Source organism: Branchiostoma belcheri, unplaced genomic scaffold, assembly GCF_001625305.1.
Source record: "Branchiostoma belcheri isolate BF01 breed outbred unplaced genomic scaffold, Haploidv18h27 scaffold104, whole genome shotgun sequence".
In the NCBI taxonomy this organism is placed as follows: Eukaryota; Metazoa; Chordata; class Leptocardii; order Amphioxiformes; family Branchiostomatidae; genus Branchiostoma; species Branchiostoma belcheri.
The window spans coordinates 1,070,299-1,089,795 of NW_017802425.1; the positions used below are offsets into that span (position 1 = coordinate 1,070,299).

Genomic DNA, 19,497 nt, shown 5'->3' on the forward strand with positions numbered 1-19,497 from the left:
AGTGGTACTCCAAGTCAGGACAACAGGTGGTCATCAGGTGCGACTTGAGCCGGGAGTCATCAGAAGTGGGCACACACACCACCATTCCACCGGACGTCCTACCCACGTCACTTGTGCCAGACATCACCATACAAGACCCGGTACAGAAAACACTGACTCTGGTTGAACTCACTGTCCCCTTCGAACAGAATGTTCACAATGCCGAGGACAGGAAAAGGGCAAAATATGAATCTTTGTTAGACGAAATCCATACTCATACGAGTTACAAAGTTACCCTTGTTACAATTGAAATCGGTAGCAGGGGGTGGGTAAGCAACAAGAACACCTCCAAGTTAAAATCACTGTGTCCTGGTAGCCACAAAGACCGTGAAGCACATCACCTGAAAAACAGGCTAGGAAAAAGTGCTATCTGCACTTCATATGTGATCTACTGTGCCAGAAATACAGTGGGCTGGGAAACTCCCTCAGGACTGTTCGCAAGTGGTTAATAGTGCAATAAGTATTTAGGTGCAATATGCTAGCATGCCATTGTCTAACTGTATTATACTTGTTAGAATTTTTAAGCATTGTTGAGGTTTAAACTGTCTGACGCACACCAACTATAAGTTTACCTTGCGCCCCCTGGGTAATTAAACCCAGAGAAGGGGTCGTCCTAGGCATTTTAACATATTCGTCTTGTGTAAGTTTGTCTCAAAATTGCAATAAAGATGATTTTAACCCCCCATTGACTAATATAATTATAATAGTCAATCTCAATTATGTAGGAACCCCAGTTATCCCCATGGGGTAAAGTAGGGGACAGTAGTAGTAGTACGTATAGCGCGGTCATACCGGTCTGCCTCTTTACCGGAAAACACCGGAAAGCACCGGAAAACACATATAGGTGACTTAAATCTACCAGAATACACCCTGCATTGAAGAGATGATCCCCCAAGTCACTATATTTTGGCATAAGATTAAACTTATATGTAGCCTAGGGAACAAGACTTAGTAATCACTAAATAATGAATCGGCGGAGGCAACCCCTCCAGTCGCCATGTTTGTTTACGTAGCGCAATGCAATATGTTTGTTAAGCGCGATCACTGGAATACACCCTGCATTGATTAGATAACATCCCAAGTCGCTGTATTTTGGCATAAGATAACTTATACATAGCCAAGGGAACAAGAAACCACTTAGATAATTAATCGCTGAATCGGCGGAGGCAACCCGGCCATGTATACCATGGCTGCATGCTATACGTAATGACGTATATATATATATACAGCAAAGTGCGATGTTGAAGTATATAAGAAATTTTAATTTAGGTGTATTTCACTGCCCTTCTGTGATCGCGCTTAACAAACATATTGCGTTGCGCTACGTAAACAAACATGGCGACTGGAGGGGTTGCCTCCGCCGACTCATTATTTAGTGATCACTTGTTCCCTAGGCTACATATAAGTTTAATTTTATGCCAAAATATAGTGACTTGGGGGATCATCTCATCAATGCAGGGTGTATTCTGGTAGATTTAAGTCACCTATGTGTGTTTTCCGGTGCTTTCCAGTATTTTCCAGTATAAATAAGATAGGCAGACCCTGTATAGCGATCAACAAGCCAAATTCATGATCAAGTAACTACATGTAATAATTTTCTTAATCCTTTGCTGACAAATGTTTGAAACATCGGTCTACAAAAATGTAAATACAGTAGGTAAATCAACATTCCTACAAAACGGCAATGAATTTCTAGTTTCCCCTTTGTTATAGTGTTGTATCCTGCTGACACAACTGTCAACAAGTGCCAGAATACCTTAATCTTATCTTAAGTATCGTTATAGCATCATCAACTGACTCTCAGACTAAAGCTGTTACGTAATAAGACCACCTACATTTGTATGTTGGATAGCAGTGGCAACTGTTGCTTCTCTTACTCGCTGTTTATACATACATGTAGCCGTATGTTGGACAGTTGAAGAATGAGGCCTTAAATTGAATACAAGCAAATGATATTCATCATGATTGCTGGTAAATTCCATCTGCAGGGTATGTAAGCTGTGGTACCAGGAGGCAAGTCGTATATTGCAGACCAGACAGGATGTGACGTGGACAATGACCGAAGATGACATGCCAGTGAAGGATGAACTGACAGAATGCTTTGAGGTAAACTAAATGTTGTATAGCTTTCTCCAACACCTTTAACCCAAGTCCTGTGTTTTTCATAATCTGGTATTTTCACCACTGGAGGGTGTCTTGCCTGGGGTCTAGAGTTGGGAAACTTCTGAAGGCACACATCTTTGTAAACTAAAGGTTGTGGTGGTCTCCTTATTAATATTACATGCCCAAACCACATTAAATTAAAGCTTGCTCTGGGAAACTGTAGTCTTGAACATGTTAATACTTGTGTTCCGTCAGGACTACTCCAGTGTTCCCAGGCTGGCTATCCTGTTCTGTGAGAGTTCCCTGTATGAAATGACATGGGAATCTGAAGACAGGCCCAGCAGCACAAGGAACAAGAGGAAGAAGAAGAAGGAGAGCAGCCTGATTGATAAAGTACAGGAGGCTCTGCCAGTGGGGTGCAATGTTGTGGGTGTGGCAGTGCCAGGAGTCGTATGTAAGGTACTTTTTTTTAATTATTAATTAAAAAATAAGAAAGTTAAATGAAGGCAAGGTCACATCAGTCATAGCTTGCCAAATGTACAGGGGAACATTTACAGACAAATATTATATACAATACAGCATATAAAATAATATTGCACAATGTTTCTCAAGTACCTGCACAGCTCCAAGTTTAGTTGCCTTTAAACTCCATAATTATGCAGGTGGTATTTCCAGCCCTGCTTATGCATTACATCATGTCCATTTTTGCACACATTGGCGATGGCCATAATACCCATATCTTTCCTCCCCACAGGTTGTTCTACAGACTTGTCAGTTATCACTGAGGTGGAGGACAACCCTGCCATGTCTGCCCTCTTCCTGCCTCACATGGATGAGGTGAAAGTTCAGCCCTTCTATGTCTCCAACGAGGAATGTATCCATGGGCAGTTCAATGAGGATGGAGAGAAGGTTTTACGTACAAAAGGTAAGCCATGGATGTACACATGTCATCTGTCCTGTTAACTGTCTCCCTGCTGACTAACCCTGTAACACATTTGTACATTTGGTGTCAAATATCCACCTTAGCATACTTAAAACACAATGTAGGCTAGTGTCTCCAAAGTACCAAGTTATGTTCTGGTATATTGAGGTCACACAAGCTGCTCAATTATAACTGCATGTCCTTATTGCTTCAGCCTTATCTATAGTATGTGGTAAACACTCACAATTCAGCTCTGCACTTCCACTGCAACTGAATGCAGTTGTATGTAGTCAGCCTGTCATCAATTTAATGTTTGTGTTGCAGGCTTGCTGCCAGACCCCCATCTGAAGGCTGTACTACTGCTGTCCTGTGGTCTGGGCTCTCCTGCCCTGCATGTGGTCTGTATGGAGCTGCTGAATGAGTACAAGGGAACATCATCATTGCTGGAGCCTACCCTGAGGAGGTCATTGCTCCACCAGAACTCACTCCGTAAGTGCTGTACACAGAGTGAGTTAGATCTCACACACCATGCGCTTGCATACTCAGCTCCTTGGGGTGCTGCTTTTCTATGCTTGGTGATGAGAATCAGTAGCCTAGGTGCCATCCGATTTGCTGTTACAAATCGGATGGCACCCAGACTAGAGAATCAGTAAATACAAATTGTTCCTCTATGTGCCTGGCAAGTGGAGCCATAAACACACAATGTATCAGTATGATTCATGTGACGTTTGCTGTAAAATCTTTGTGTCATTTTATAAAACCTTCAGGTTTTCGCTGTGCACCTTTGAGAATATTAAGAATAATACGATTTCCTTCGAAATTTTACTGATTCTCAGAGCACAGCGGAGGGACGGTCTGGTGGGAATCGCCATCTCCGGGGAGCGCGTGCAGGCAGCCTCCATCCTGCTGGACCACTCGGTACGCACGCCTGCCGACGCGCAGGAAGCCATGAAGCGGCTGAAAGCTGCCAACATCCCCCAGGAGAACAGTGTGTGCTTCATGTTTGCCTGCGTGGGGAGGGGCTACTACCACTACGGGAAAGGTAATGTGGAGACGGAGGCCTTCCATAAAGAGTTCCCTAACACTCCCATCGTTGGCTTTTTTGGGAATGGAGAAGTCGGTTGTGATCGGAACGTGCCCAAGAAATCAGCCGCTCCAGAGAAGAGGTGGAATTTCCATGGAGGGAAGGAGGGGGAGGATGAGAAGTATCCTGACCTGTTTCACGGGTACACAACAGTCCTGTGTTTGGTGTCCTTTGGGAGGAAAAAGTAGCTTAGGTCAGGCAACTAGATGTCAACTTTGTGGTCAAAACTTATTTTGTACAGGGTTATTGTAGCATCAATCCATTTCCAATATTTTTTGTCTTTGAAATACTGGCACATTAATATGAGTAAAGGCACATAAAGTTTTTATGTCATATACATTTGTAAACATTGTCAAGTACATTTACTTGACAAGAATCTGTCACCTACATGTACATGTAGTATCAGTAGGTTGGACCTTACAGACGTTGAACAAGACCCAGAGTGGTTAAGCATAAGTTAATGGGAGAAGTACATGACTGGTTTGATTGAACATACAGTATTATAAGACTATCACTACATGTAGGAAGGGGAATCATGTACATGTAGTAGGGCAAAAATTCAAAGACTCTGCAAAGGGAAACATATTAATTAACTGGTTGTATGATAAATTTAATATAATTGTGCCTGCTCTTTGTAAATACATCAAATAACATGGTACTAGTTTTAGGAAGTGAATAAAAGTTTGGGAGATTTCTGGTGCAACTACATGGAGTGTGTGGTGTCTGCATTCAACTCCTCAGTGTTACACAATCTCTCACTGTTAGGGCCTCCTCCCTAAGAGCTGGAACTCAACAGAAGCATTAACAATGCCAGAACTACCAATAGGAGCTCAGGATTGTCACTATAGAAACCAGTCATGGTAACAGTTGACTCAGTTCTCAGCTTGACAATAGTCTGTCCATGTTGACATACTAGTAGTATGCATAAATCAACTACAAGATTAAGATGTTCCCAATTCTCTTGACTTAGACCTGGTATTGGTCATCTAATCTCTTTTTAGTCTGGCCACTGTAGGATCTGCTTGGAGATTATTGCCCATTAAACTTACAGGGACCTGACCAGGGCTGCATGATGTAGTCAGTGTAGCATTCAAGCACACACAGTAATTATTACATTGTAACCAGTACAAAACCACAACTTGACATACCCGTAAGTCACATTTTCATATCTTTATTTTAACCAGTTACAGGTCTCAAAAAATACAAATTAAACAGCTACAAAGAAGAAATTTCTTAATTACACGACAATCTATTACATGACATACTACTATACAGATAACGTAGTTAAGTAAAATACCTTTTTTTCTCACAAGCTCGTATCTGTGCTAAATGTACCTTGCTATGAACAACACAATTTACAAGGTCGAGGCACTGATATGACACTAAATTAAAACTTCTTTCTACTCCAGAAGTATATAATTATCATCTGCACACATTACTCTTCCAGAGATTATTTCATACTAATTGCTTAAAATTGCTTTATGTTACTGTCATTGTAATAGCTGTCCTTTCTGATTGCACTGAGATGTTTCTTTGCCTCGTTTTTAGTAAATGGCCTCACACTGTACCATAAAAATCAAGGCTCTTGTATGTATTTCAATTTCTTTTGTCCAGTATAGGCTGGCTGTATAATAGATCATTAAAGAAATACTACGTTGTAGAGTTACTTTAATATGAAACCACACTAAATTAAAAATTCTTGCTACTCCAGTAGTATATATCATCTGCACACATTACTTTAATATGAAACCACATTGTTAACCCGTTAATCAAAGTTGTGGTGACACAATCATTGCTTGAAGTGGGACAGAGAAACAATGAACCAACTTTTGTGAATAATCCAGCATAAACATTTCCCTTTTCCCACATACTATTACTAGAGGCACTCAAGCATTTTGGTCCACTGTCATAATGTCTTTACTATAATGATTTCAGATGCAGCGGTTTCTGGTGTATCTACCAAAATCAGGCCTGCCGTGGTACTTGGATGACTAAAATTTGATGTACATGTGAAGAGGTTTTGATTTACTTTTTGTTACAACATTCTACTGAAGTTGTTACACGGTTAGGACAGTACCAGGATCATAGACAAGGATAAAAGGTAACTAAGTAGCATGCTTAAGCTTATTGAAAAAGTTCTGCGAGAAAGTCTGCCATTTCATTTTTACCCTTCATTCTTCTCTTCTGTGGACTCATCTATACATACAATATCTGTATTGTATCAGCAATGTCACATAGAGAGGAACAGACCTAGACAAAACTCAGAACTATTTTGCATAGTAAGATAAGGCAGTAAGACATTGTATAAGGTACAGAAACATCTTTTGTTTTGCTTCTGGCATTTCTCATTCCTAATGCTGGGGGGACCGGGCAAAGACAATTCTACATTTTGTGTAAACATGTGAATAATTCATTTGCTAGTCCTACATCACTTTAAGGAAGTGAAACTGAATCTTATAATATATATATCACACAATCAGAGTATTAAAAAATTGAGGTTACATAATATATATCACAAAACCTGTACCAAAAATTGCTCATGTACACTATATAATTATTAAGGTGGCATTATAAAGGAAGATAATGATATCCTTTTCATAAAACTTTTCAGCAGCATTTTTATATAGTATATATACCTTGAGACTCTTTTCAATGCCAAATTTAGGACACCCCAAGGATTGGCATTTTTCTATTCTGTGACATCAGCATCCCTTAACTTGACACCTTACAATGACATCAAGTGGTTTTCTACACAAACAAACAAACAATACACACTAACATTATGGCCATCTACTACATTGCTAATGATTGAAAAACTTGGATATGATATTTCTTACTAATGAGTACATTTAAATTCTTTAAAAAAGATAACAAAACCTCCCCCAAATGCATTTACTGTAATTTTCTTCTCTAAAAGGTGACATTGGAAATTATGTACATTACATGTGTATATGTAGTGCATTTAAGAATGTAAAATACATAATATTATGCTATGACTACAATATTCTACCCTGTAACCAAATTTAAGAAGTTATAATGTACACAGAAACAGAAAACAGTGAGTGACTCAGCTTTCATGCTTACAGGGATAAAATGTTTAAATTAGTCAACAGTAGATGTACAGATCGACATCTCACACATGACTTCAATTTCCAGAACCAAATTTTGGATTGTCTATTGCTATTCTCCTTGGACATTCAGAAGCTGTAATTTGAAAATATTTGCTCAAACATCATCCCACAACATTTGATGTTATCTTCTCAGTGATATTTCACTGATCTTAAGTTAGCTTCCTATTGTCATCATGAGGCAAGAAAATAAGATACAACTGTACTAGTAACTTGTTTTGGACTGTTTGTCCTGTTTGAATGTCTGAGAGCGAGCTGCCGACAGAACACAGACAGAATGAGATGCAACTGCATAACAGTGTTGTCAAGATGTATGAAGCTGCCAAAATGTAGAGGGAGAAAAGTGTTGTTCCCACTTTCTATCATGGCCATCCCTCCAGCCAAGTGGTACTGCCCGTCTCTCTGTCCAGCCTGACCATCTCCTGGACCAGTCCATTTGCACACCAGGGGGAAACAAAGCAGAGCATGAAGCTGTAGATGCTACAGATGCTGAGGGGACTAGGAGTAGAAGGTAAGGACACTCTGTTGGTTCCCCCTCATCATGAGGACAGGTGGCAGGTCCTTGGACAGTATCTCCAGCCAGGCCATGTACATCACTGTGGACACCACACCTCTCCTGGGCATGGGTAATGTGCTGCACACAACAACAAGGCAATGTTACTACAACATTTGCTATAAGCAAAGCACAATCATCTACTACACTGTGCAAAACACTCCTACATGAAAGCTGTGCACTAGTGTATGTTCTAAATGTTGTTTATTCCCTATATGTTCTGTTTGCAGTGCGTGGGTCATCAATGCATGAATGCACTTACATGACAATGAGGGAGGCATCCTTGGAATGTTCCTGTAGCAGCTCACGAAGACGCAGATGTCTATTCACCTACAGGACATAAACAATTCAACAATTTATTGACACAACCTTGGACAATCTAGGACATCCTAAAAGGTAACCATCAATAATGCCAGCAAATTTTGTTCTGCTTGAAGGGCATTGTCCTGTTCTTCATGTATCTGACTCATTTTTGATTACGATGACCATCAAATGGTGACTTGTGTAGAGTGCATAGATACATGTAGTGCAGTGATTTTAAGAAGTTGGGAGTTCAAGTCTCAGCCGTTGTTGCTCACCCCGACTTGCACTTCCCGGAAAGGGTCACAGTTCTTATAAGGACGTTAAGCTGTGGTCCAATGTTACTGGTAATGGTACTTGTCAGGAAGAGCTAAGGGAACTTCCCTGGTGCGATAAAAGTTTATATATATATATACATGTAGCATCTATCTTCTCTGTCACGATCAGTGTAAGATTCACTTACCCTGTCTCGGACAGTCTCGTATTCATCGTCGGAGATCTTCTCAGGGTACTGTTCCCGCAGCCGGCGGCCCTCGTCTGACTCAAACTGGTGTTCCTTCAGCCTCCACAGGTCAATCAGGTTCTCAAACTCACTCTTACTGTAAGGAACAGACATGATACATGGGTTGTCTTCTGTATTCTCTTGGTTATCAGTCAGACGAAATGTGATTGGACAAATGTACATGTAGGTGCCTTTAAGCAGTGAAAGCAAGTCACAAGCACTTCCAGCACTGGTACAAGTTGCATTGGTATAACCTGCACTTGACCAATCTCCAAGGATCAGTGAGGGAACATGTAAACATCAGAAATACCTGGCCGTGCACAATTCCAAAATTTACACTAAGCTGCATTATGCTGATGGTATTTTGAGCCCTGTCTACATACTTATGTATGACTACACGAAAGAAAATTAGAGAGAGTGAACTATCTTACCTGCTCTCCCTGGGTTTGTAGTTCATGTCTCCCAGCACATACACATCATGGACATCTATACGAAACTTGGACAGTAAAGCAGCCATCCTGGACGGCCAGAAATACATGGGTTACCATTTTAGACTTTTTCATTGTTTATTATAATATTATAATGTTTTACATGCATCTTGCAAAACAAGTTACATGTAAAGAGCACCTTCCACCTGTGATTATATCAACAGTTACTTACATTCTTCTGTCGTGGTCAATTCGAGACTTCTTGCCGCCAGTAAAGACCCGCAGCTTGCAGTGTTTCCACTGGGACTTCAGAGAGAGGAGGTGGGGAACAAGCAGTGTCAGACCTGGGAGGAAACATCACAATACTTATTTATGTGTTCTTTAATCAGGGTCGCACTCTCAAGGTATAGGCACCCCTTTTCAGAGTGTCCCTGGATACATTACAAACAATGCAACAATAGATGAGAGGAAACATGATATGATTTGTTTACCTCCATCATCAAACAGCCACCACACGTCGATGGTGCCCTTCTTCTGCTTGTTCTGGAAGATGTTGGCGGTCTTAAACTTGCTCATGTCGACGTCCTTCAGGATGTTGGCCTCGTCGCCCTTGTGGATACAGAGGTGGTGGTCGTCGCCCTCCCCGCCCTCGTCCCCGCTGTCCTGCGCCATGTTCTCCACGCTCGCCGCCAGCGGGGTCGTTTCCAGCTCGTGCTCAGGGATCTCCGCCGGCGTGCGGTGGGGCAGCGTGGGCGAGTCATGAGGAGAGGATTGTGCCGATGATGCCATGGAGCCCGCCTTGCTGTCCTCCCTCGGTAGGTCTACAATAGTGGGTGGGGGGGAATACAATGTAGATGAATCCAGGTATGAATATATTCAATAAATAAAAAAATACACGTAGGTCAAACAACTGTAGAGACCCTATTGCAAAAATGTAAGTTAGTGAACTTTTTTTTCCCTCCCTGAAAAAAAAATATAGGAAGGGGTGGAAAAAATTTGCTATTATAAGCCTGGTGTTTCTAAAAATATACATGTAAGTGTGCATGAACATTGCATTACAGACAGGCTTCAAAACAGGACCGTCTCTCACACAAGTAACACCACAAGACAAGATGAGGCAAAACAGTTACTAACTCAGTAACTGTAAAACACAACACAACCGTGACAACACAACACAACATCCATAATAAGAACAACAGCAGAGCATGTCACCTTGAGTGGAGTTATCAGGACTGGAGCAAGTGTCAATGATAACCACAGCAGAGCCATTGCAGACAGGGGGAAGGCAGTGGAGGTTCTAACACACACACACACCAGAGCAGAGTGAGGGAGGAGACAGCACAGAAAAACACATACTGGGTAAACTACATGGAACAGCACCTGCTTGGCTGGACTATTTCTAAGCAAAGAAACTCTAGTTATCTAGTATTAAAATCTCAAAACTTACACTTATCTGAATGTTATTTTGACGGTGATGTCAACTTAGTGAGAAAACTATGCCAAGCTATCAAGTGAATATTTCATGCATTAAAATGTAATGTTCTAATCATAATTACTAGTAGGTAATCTGAATTATATCAACATTTAATTTACATTGCACAGTAAAAAAAACACTGAAATCAAGATTAAAAGTTATATATCATACAAGGTTAGGAGGTTACATGTACATCCCTAGTAGTACTACATGTATGTTACAAACATGTTATGTTCTGATAACCCAACTTACATGTATGTTCCGACAACCCTAACTGTCATGTATGTTAGAGCGCAGGGGTGTTAGAACATAGGGGGTGTCCCTGTCAATAATATGGAATCCAAAAGAAACAAAACAACACAGTGTCTTTTTTCTGGAGACAAGTTGTAGACATACAAAGGTGGCTATTTCAGAGGAATCAGATTCTGAAGATCTTAAATGTCTGAAAATTCTTGCGTTATGATCCACTGAAATGCAAAATAGGGACACCAACACAGCGATGACGTCACATGGAAACACTGCAGGTACATGAAGCCTGCTATCACCTGTAAGCAGGATGCTAGCTGAAGGTGAGCCACTAAAGGCAGCAGAGCCTACAGACATGGGAGAGACCTTGTAGAAGTCTGTTGGGGAAAACAGCAAGGGGCAGAGTAGTGGCAAGCCTTAACATGTGCATGATGAAGTTATAACATGTGCAACAAGCTCACAGGCAGATAGTTAGCATCTTCCTTTCATGTGTGCACAATGTATGGTGATGTACCTATGACAGGACAGAATGAAATTCATTTGCAACAGGCATGACAACACTTACACATTCATGCTTTTGTATAAGCCCCTCTCAAAGGTTTCGTTTTTAGGCCAGGCCAGAAATTAGCAGAGGCCATTAAATGTTAAGAGGATGTAGGAAGTCCACTTAGTTTAGTCAATACCTACCTAATGATGTTTACATAATATTAATACACAAAAAATTGTACCTATAGTGACATGTAGGTCTGTGTCACATACAATCACATACATGACAATGTACATTTTGTATAGAATCAGACAAACACAACACAACAGTCTGTATTCTATGTGCAAAGTAAAAAGATCTGAGAATATACATTGTAGGTGGACAAAAGGAGTGTTCTGAAAGGAATGGTGAGTTTAAACAATGTCTCAAATATAGTCATTAAACTTGAATGGAAAACAAAGGGTACAATCAAAATATTCACATGTACATACATTGTATTCATATAATAATTGGCATTCATTATGTACTACTGATGGTACAAGAGACTATATCTTTTTATGTTGTCTGTTGATCCAAATCCAGAACACAAAAGCAAAAAATACACCATAGCCATGAAACTGCATGATGTAGAGAACTGTGGTGAAAATAAAAGTTAATAACATGAAAAAGACAACTGTTCAGTCATTATTAGTTCACCTTGCGGCTGAAACATGGGTGAGCTCCCTGAAAACGCAGCGGCACCACTCGACCAAAAGGAGGTCCTGGAGGTGGCTGTTAAAGCCAGGCAGCATGCGAGGGGAGGAGAGACAGGCAAACTGTTAGCTGTTGTACTGTTGATATCATTTTGATTGTGCTGAATGCATGTCAGGTGGTACAATGCCTGCAAGGAGGAAAGGTGTTGTGAAATGTTAAAACTATACTGTGCACCGATGTACACGACAATCCATTTAACTTATGCTCATTATGCTCATTACCCTCCCCAGGGCCCTAATGTTTTGAACTTGACAAAATAGCCTTTTTTTTATATGATGTCAACTCAGTGTGGAATTCAAGAAATGGAATATATTAAGAAAATGCACAAAGCATTAGCAGTGGAAATCACATACTTGTGGCACTTGGTTTGGGTTCTACTATGCATAAAAAGCAAGACTTTTTTTAGAAATGCCAAAAGCAATTGTGTACTTGTAGATTGCAGATTATATCTATGAGATATGTGTGCTGATAACAATAACTGTATTGCTCAAGAATTGTAAAATAATGTTTCAGATACAAATTCTGGAAACTAATTTACTCCCCAAAAGACTATGTGTCTAATACCGGATGAAACTACATGTATTTTGTACAAATGTATGTCTTTGATGGAATTTGGAACTATAGGCTCTCTAATTTTAAATTGTGTACATGCACTGTACATGTACTGCCCTATATCTACAGTGCATTGATTTTTACATGCCCATATGTACTTATTGGTGAAGATAAAGATGATTTTGTTTCCCTCCTGTACCTGTTCCTGATAAGTTAGTGTGAGATGGAGTAGTGATGAGAAAGGTGGGTGGGAGGATAGCACCTGTACCATGCCTTGGAGGAGGAAAGAAAGCTTCTGAAAGACAGGAGACAGAGTACACAAGACAAGAAGAGGAGAAAGGAAGAACATGCACAGTTACAACGAAAACAAGAACACAAGACAATGTACTCGTCATAACAACCCATGATATTAAACTTCACATCACGGAAAAGAGAGGTGATAGAAAAAGGAAGATCTTAGAAGGGAGCATGTCGGCAGAACGTACTGCACCTGTGCAAAATACATAATATAGAAGACATATTTATCATGATAATCATATAGCACTTGGGCAGAAATTCAGAACGTATGTTACGTCAGAAAAGATATCGTCTGCCCGAGGTAAAATTCTGATGCAACAATGACCATATATCCTACGAATACTGTATGAATGCAGTACGTTCAGCCAACGTGCTTTACAAGGGTTACTTTGTTACCGTCTCAGCTGGAAAAGGCTTTAAGAATGCTTTAGTTTCAGAATCCCAGACTCACCACTTGCTATTGTCAGCTGGACAGAGTCAGGTGTAGAAGACACTGTGTTGCCTTCTGTTGGCCCGTTGGTGTTGGGAAGCTCCAGGGTGGTCGGCTTCTTCTCAGCTGGAAGGAAGATGAGAAACATCCATGTGCTTTACATAAATTTTCACAAATCTGGGAAAAAATCTGCCGTGCTGCTGTCAGACAAAGCGGGCTGCTAGGGTGTGTTCTACATGTTCTCACTTCTGACACCTGAACCAGGACAGCTGAAGGGTGACACAGGAAGGGACCAGGAAAGCATGGACCTATCTCCACTTATGAGGATGGAAAGCAATCTCAAAAAACGAGGCCTGATGCTTGGAAGAACGCTGTTGTTGAAACTGCCAGCAAAGAAACCGTTAAATGCCCAAAAAATCTACAAATCTACCTGGCACTGAGTGCAGCAGATGTCTGCTCAATCATTTGGGACAGCCTGAAAATTAATGATGGTTACTTTGAAGACAAAGCAAAACTTCTGCAGCAATTTCTGTGCAAGCACTGGAGATCAGTTGCATTTTGCTGTCATCTTGCTTGCTGCATGAAGATTCAACAAACATTGATTGCTACACAGCAGCGCAATTGAACAGAAAAGGTGGCAAACAGATGGCTTACAAATTTTGCAAAGCCACCACTACTCAAATGATTACCATCTAAATGGTAAGTGAGCAACAATAATGGCATTTTCTTTCATTTCCAATTTCCTTGCATGGATACAATATAGGGCAGGGCTTTTCTATAGTTGTATTATAGTTAGAATGCTTAAAATTGACAGAATCAAAATGATTTGAATGATATTGGCAATATTTTGAACATATAATAAAACAATTACATGATTCCAAATCAAAAAGTGCTTGACAAAATCACTCAAACTTTAGCAAGCAGAAACAATTACAGTTCTAAAATAAAGCTAAATCATAGAAAAACATTTTTCTTTCTCCATTGAAAACTGCTGGGCTTTATCAACTTTGCAACCAAATCAATGATTTTTGCAGAAGACCTTTTCATTTTAAAGCATGAATTTGTCCATTATAACAGCGAGAAGGATGGGTAAATTAAACCCTGGTGAGAACCACAGAAACGGTCCTTACTGTTTACACTATGGGAGGGTCTCCCTAGGCCACTGGCACGAGGGATGGTCATTCTGTCTGTAAGGAGAGTTCTTGATAAAGGAACATGCAACAACACACAGTAAAGTACACAGAACCAAACGTCAATCATTCTAAAGCATGCTATTCTGTCACAATATACATTCAGCAGCAAATTACACATGACATCAGCAATTCTCCTATGTACCCAAGAACAACATTTCACTGTATTTACTATCTATAGTTGTAAATTGTACAGTTGTGTCCATAAAAAAAATAAAGTTTACACATGAAATGCAGCCTTACCTTTCTTGGTCTCGATGGTTGAGATGTCCAGACCTCCCTTCATCCTCAGCACACACACACCATAGTTCATGTCAAAGGCATCACTACACAACACAAAACAACAGGTCAGCATGAGTAACCTTAATTCCAAGTGTGCCAGCCACAGACAAATATGTTACACAACTGTTACCATTAGCCTAAGAAATAAAGAAATAATCTGTTCATTCTACAGTTTAAAACAGTAAAAGCAAGACTGTGACATACTGTATGACGCCGACATAGTCATCTATCTCCTCGTACGTGCAGCTTCTCCAGTTGTGCTTGTACCCCATCAGGATGGAGTTGGGCCTCATCTTACCCATCCCAGTCAGCTGTACAGGAGGGAAGACAAGCAGAACTAGATAATTATCATGTTTGCTCATGCTTTCTCTTACAGGACTATTTTTTCCTGCAGACCTGCACTGGTGCATGTAACATATTTTTCACACCCAATTTTGTCCTGGGAAAAATGAATGTCTAGTACAAAGATTTCAAAAAACGTAGTTACCGGTACAGTAAATACGCTAAGTTATTCATTGATTTCTTAACATCTCTTAGATATCAAGCAAAATTGTGTAATGAAATTTAGATATAACATGTAACCTGTAACATGCTCTGTACTCCTGTCCTCAGGTTGGGAGAACACACCACAGATGTGAAGCCTTTCACCTGAAAATAACACAAAAAGGGGTATTGCATAATGATAAGAAAAATGGAGGGGGGAACTGTACCATCATGATCATTGTTGTCATAATAACCTTAGCATGAAAGTTCATCTGAGTTGGTAAAATACATTTATGAGAAACTTTAAACTATTTTCCAACTCAAAGCAAAACCAAAATTTTTGAGAGAGTAACTGAGGCAATTCAGTTGAGACCAAGTGATTCAGTTGAGCATTTCGGTAATTCGAGTTGGAGAACAGTTCGTAAAATTTCCTACCTTCCTCTTCTGCATCCACTTGTTCTCCTTCTGAGAGGTACATTTCCTGATGTTGGCCTGTGTCAGGTCACCCAGGATCACCTGTCCACAGACCATCAGCCCGACCTCCTTGGTGATGTGAGACCCAAGATCTACTAGCGGGGGTCTGGAAAAACAGCAGAACAAAATACTGAATGTTCAGTGGAACTGGAGTTGAAAATGTACAAACTCCGAGCAGAAATTGACAATTTTATTACAAACAAGTTCCCTTTTTGTGGAAGAACCCCTCCCTTGACAGGCTCCAGTACGAAGATAAAAATTCAAGACCAGGGCTCGAAATACCACCTGCAAATGCAGGTTAGTGCAGGTATACAGAAAAAGTACTTATCTTCAAGGCCAAATATTAAAGATAAATGTCTGAGACTGAGTAGAGTACCTGTGGTGGGGTGCTCCAGTCAGCACTAGGAGCTGTGGGCGGTACGTCTTGATGTGATCTCCCACAGAACCCAGCTTCAGGGTGGCCTTCAGGGCGTCTGTGTACATCTGAGCCTGAGCAGAGGAGCCCCAGTTCACGTCTACAAGGGGCATATAACACAGTCAACAGTCGGCCACCTGCGTGTCCCAAATCATCTAGATCCCTATAACTTAATCATACACTATAAATCAAAGAAATCTGTCAAAACCACCAGCGAACACACACAAACACGACTGAAAACAGTACATGTACCTTCCCACAGAAGGAACAAGCAACACAAAACTGGGCTGACCTGGTTTCTGGTAGTTGAGATAGACGTAGATGGCACAGATGACTCCCAGGGTGATGAGGGCCATGTACCAGTTGATGACAAACATGATGGCCAGACAGACCAGGGATCCTACCAGAGCCACCCACATGTTGTAGTACTTAAAGGATGGCCTCCAGCCTGGAGTAACAATATGGGAAATTCTGGTGGTCAGTATGATGGGCTGGGTCATCAACCTGGCTACAATCAGACTTGGTTCAGGAAGTTGTTTGGAAGTAAAATTTGTCTGGTAATTTTCAAATAGCAGAAAAAGTATTTTGAGCCCTTTGAACCTTCTACAAAGAGCAGTGACTTACCTGGAGAACTGGCCAGGGATGAGGCGAAGCAAGCGTAGTTGATGAGAGCGTACGCCATCAGGAAGAAGTTAGAGATGAGAGGAGCGATGGCGTTCAGCTCCGCTGTGCATGGGGAGGGAAAAACAAACTGTTATCATCTTCATATGCTGAGTTTAAAACAAATCCTTTCAATACACAAACCGCCTAACATTGTGAAAGTGCAGTCTTGAAAGACATCTAATGCAATGATTACCTAATCCTGGGCCTCCTAGCAGTGTGGATGTCTCCACTAATTCAGAAAGACTGGCAGTAAAAAGAACTGGACTTGTGGAACACCACACAAAGTGTGCTGATAATGCAGTGGTTTGAAACCACAAAGCATGGATCAATAATCATACCGAATGGTTCAATACCAGAAACCACAGATCATCAATACAAGGTGGTTTTATACCATTAACTGGAATTACCTGCATACGGAATGATTTCACACCACAAGGCATAGCTTTAACCTTCTCCTTGCTGCCTAACCACAAAGCCAATACGAATTTGGTGAAAATTTGGTACCTTAGCATGCTGAAGATTACTGGTACAGTAGAGTTAATGTGTGAGAAGTCTGTGATGAACTCTGACCTACCAATGAGGATGAACCCAACAGCAATGACAAAGGCCAGCAGATACCCCCGTCTGGGCTCATCACTCTGGCCAACTCCCTTGGCAAAGATGTGGATCCCAGGGAACAATTTGTCCTTACAAACAGCCTGGAGGACACAAAAAGCTATACATCTAATTTTTGCATTGCAAACATACCCTCAACAATGACAGGGGGCATCACAGGCTTTCTCCAAGCTATGGTTACATGTATGCCTGTCAGCTGCACGTGACATCACAGAAGCAGTGGATTGCTCATTCCTTGACAAAGACTGGAGTTGTTGTACATTCAAAAATTTTAATTTGTTGCATTGGAAGTTCAACCTTCATACTACATGTATCTATCTGTTGTACTAACCTGGAAGACCTTGGGAGCGCTCACCAGGCTGGCCAGTGCAGAGGAGAGCGTAGCTGCGAAGATACCTGCAGTCACGATCGGGCCAAAACCTGACACCATCTCCATCACCTGCACAATGGCACCAAGGCCAGCAGAAATCATCATGTTTATCTTTTTAGGACTTCTTTGTTGTTTACTTTGATTGACGGTTCATTAGACTTTGATTGAAGGTTCATCAGACTATGATAAATCCATTAAAGAGCTGACATAGAATAATTTGAATGTGTTTCACGTCCGTTAGAAGTGTTACTTTCAGAAATTCAAATACCGAATTTGGGTACATTTTGCATTGTGCGCATGTGTTTTATAGGGTGGATAGGACATAAATAAAATACAACGTGGTGTACTCCACATCGACCTCTGTCCCATTCATCCCGTGGGTCAGATCTCCTGCCTTTAATGCCATTGGGTAATCCGATCTGTGGTCAAGCTGGAACCATCTCTCGCTAGGGATGAAGAGGATAAGTACATGTACATGTACAGTAAATAAGTACCTGCTTGTTATTGAGGAGGCCGTAGTAACAGCCCCCCTCTGGACACACGGAGATGCCGTCTATGAGCTGCCTGACAGACGGGGGTCCGGTGAAGTTGGCGGGCGCAGTACCGTTACCGATGACGTCACCATACAGGAGACTGATGACGGTGCCGTTCCCGCTGGCGTCCCTGATGACACAGGCACCGGCAGACCAGGCCGCACCCAGGTACACGATGGTGCTGATCAGGATGGCCAGCAGGGTGCCCTTTGGGATGGCAGTACTCGGATCCTGGAGGACATATATTACATGTATCACAATCATCTTATCTATCCCTTAGTCTAATCAATCGACTGTTGGGGCACCAAAGACGATCTGACAATCAGCTGTTTTCTCTACCCTTCTTGGTTTTCTGCTCTTATCATTTTACTTACAAATGTAGTGTCATGCTTGTCCATTCCCTGATATCATCATCCTCCCATCTTTTCCATTATATCTATTTTCTTCCTCCCTGGACTTTCCTTACATGATAGTTTTAACTAGTTGGTATAAGACAAATACAGTCAAACCTGTACAAGTGACCACCTGGCCAATGTGACCACTTTTAGGTGGTCCCTTGGATAACTTTTCCCATTGACACAAGCATTAAGAATTCTGCCTATATAATACAGTGACCACCTGTCCACAAAAACCAGGTGTTATCCCTGAGTGGTCTGTATAATACCTCTCCCTCATTCGACTGACTACCTACCGTTAAGTCCCCTGAGATGTTAGCCCCAGCCAGGATCCCTGTTGCAGCCGGGAAGAAGACAGAAAACACAGAAAAGAAGCTCTCCCCCTCTCGGAAATCTGGCACCCAATTTTCAGCAAATATTTCTCCTGAAATTAAAAAAAGCATATTTCTTGTAATGGCCATTTCTGTTTTACTTATAGGAGTATTATAACATGGTTTCCAACCACAACTTGGCTCAAATAGCAGGGCTCAAATACTTCTTTCTGCATACATACACACACATTAAGGTTTACATACCTTGGTAGTTTAAGAAGCCTTTGACATCTTGACCCTGGTGGCAGGAATGAAAGCTCCGATGAAGTAGTTAGAATAGCAACAACCAGGATCACCAGCAAACCCAGCTGGGCCTGAGGAGGGGGAAAAAACACCCTGTCAGAACTTCCAAAATCAAACACAGGTATACTGGATGGTGAATAACTTTTGGTATAACTGCCCTTTGGC

At 41.2% G+C, this 19,497-nt stretch overlaps 2 protein-coding genes across 6 annotated transcripts in view; one reads left to right on the top strand and one right to left on the bottom strand.

Annotated features, from left to right (window-relative positions):
• LOC109476427 (F-box only protein 22-like) overlaps positions 1–4,846 on the top strand; it is a 9,046-nt gene extending 4,200 nt beyond the window's left edge. Inside the window, exon 7 of the mRNA XM_019777362.1 lies at positions 4,304–4,846. Coding sequence (XP_019632921.1) covers positions 4,304–4,336 — 33 coding nt within the window. The 3' untranslated portion in view covers positions 4,337–4,846. The remainder of the gene's footprint in view (positions 1–4,303) is intronic.
• A 457-nt stretch (positions 4,847–5,303) lies between these two features.
• The window catches only part of LOC109476370 (solute carrier family 12 member 1-like), a 23,197-nt gene continuing 9,003 nt past the window's right edge, over positions 5,304–19,497 (bottom strand). Inside the window, exons 8-27 of one of the 5 annotated variants that reach the window (XM_019777307.1) lie at positions 19,015–19,142; positions 18,285–18,554; positions 17,752–17,859; positions 17,380–17,503; positions 16,767–16,868; positions 16,435–16,590; positions 16,104–16,242; positions 15,689–15,833; positions 15,353–15,418; positions 14,975–15,081; positions 14,732–14,814; positions 14,429–14,485; positions 13,320–13,424; positions 11,963–12,037; positions 9,551–9,880; positions 9,292–9,403; positions 9,063–9,149; positions 8,593–8,728; positions 8,092–8,159; positions 5,304–7,910 (exon numbers count right to left, since the gene is read on the bottom strand). In XM_019777307.1, coding sequence (XP_019632866.1) covers positions 7,775–7,910; positions 8,092–8,159; positions 8,593–8,728; positions 9,063–9,149; positions 9,292–9,403; positions 9,551–9,880; positions 11,963–12,037; positions 13,320–13,424; positions 14,429–14,485; positions 14,732–14,814; positions 14,975–15,081; positions 15,353–15,418; positions 15,689–15,833; positions 16,104–16,242; positions 16,435–16,590; positions 16,767–16,868; positions 17,380–17,503; positions 17,752–17,859; positions 18,285–18,554; positions 19,015–19,142 — 2,534 coding nt within the window. In that variant the 3' untranslated portion in view covers positions 5,304–7,774. Of the gene's footprint in view, positions 7,911–8,091; positions 8,160–8,592; positions 8,729–9,062; positions 9,150–9,291; positions 9,404–9,550; positions 9,881–10,271; positions 10,357–11,078; positions 11,157–11,962; positions 12,038–13,319; positions 13,425–14,428; positions 14,486–14,731; positions 14,815–14,974; positions 15,082–15,352; positions 15,419–15,688; positions 15,834–16,103; positions 16,243–16,434; positions 16,591–16,766; positions 16,869–17,379; positions 17,504–17,751; positions 17,860–18,284; positions 18,555–19,014; positions 19,143–19,497 lie in introns of those variants that run through there. The other 4 variants (XM_019777315.1, XM_019777322.1, XM_019777330.1 and 1 more) reach the window with 4 other exon arrangements.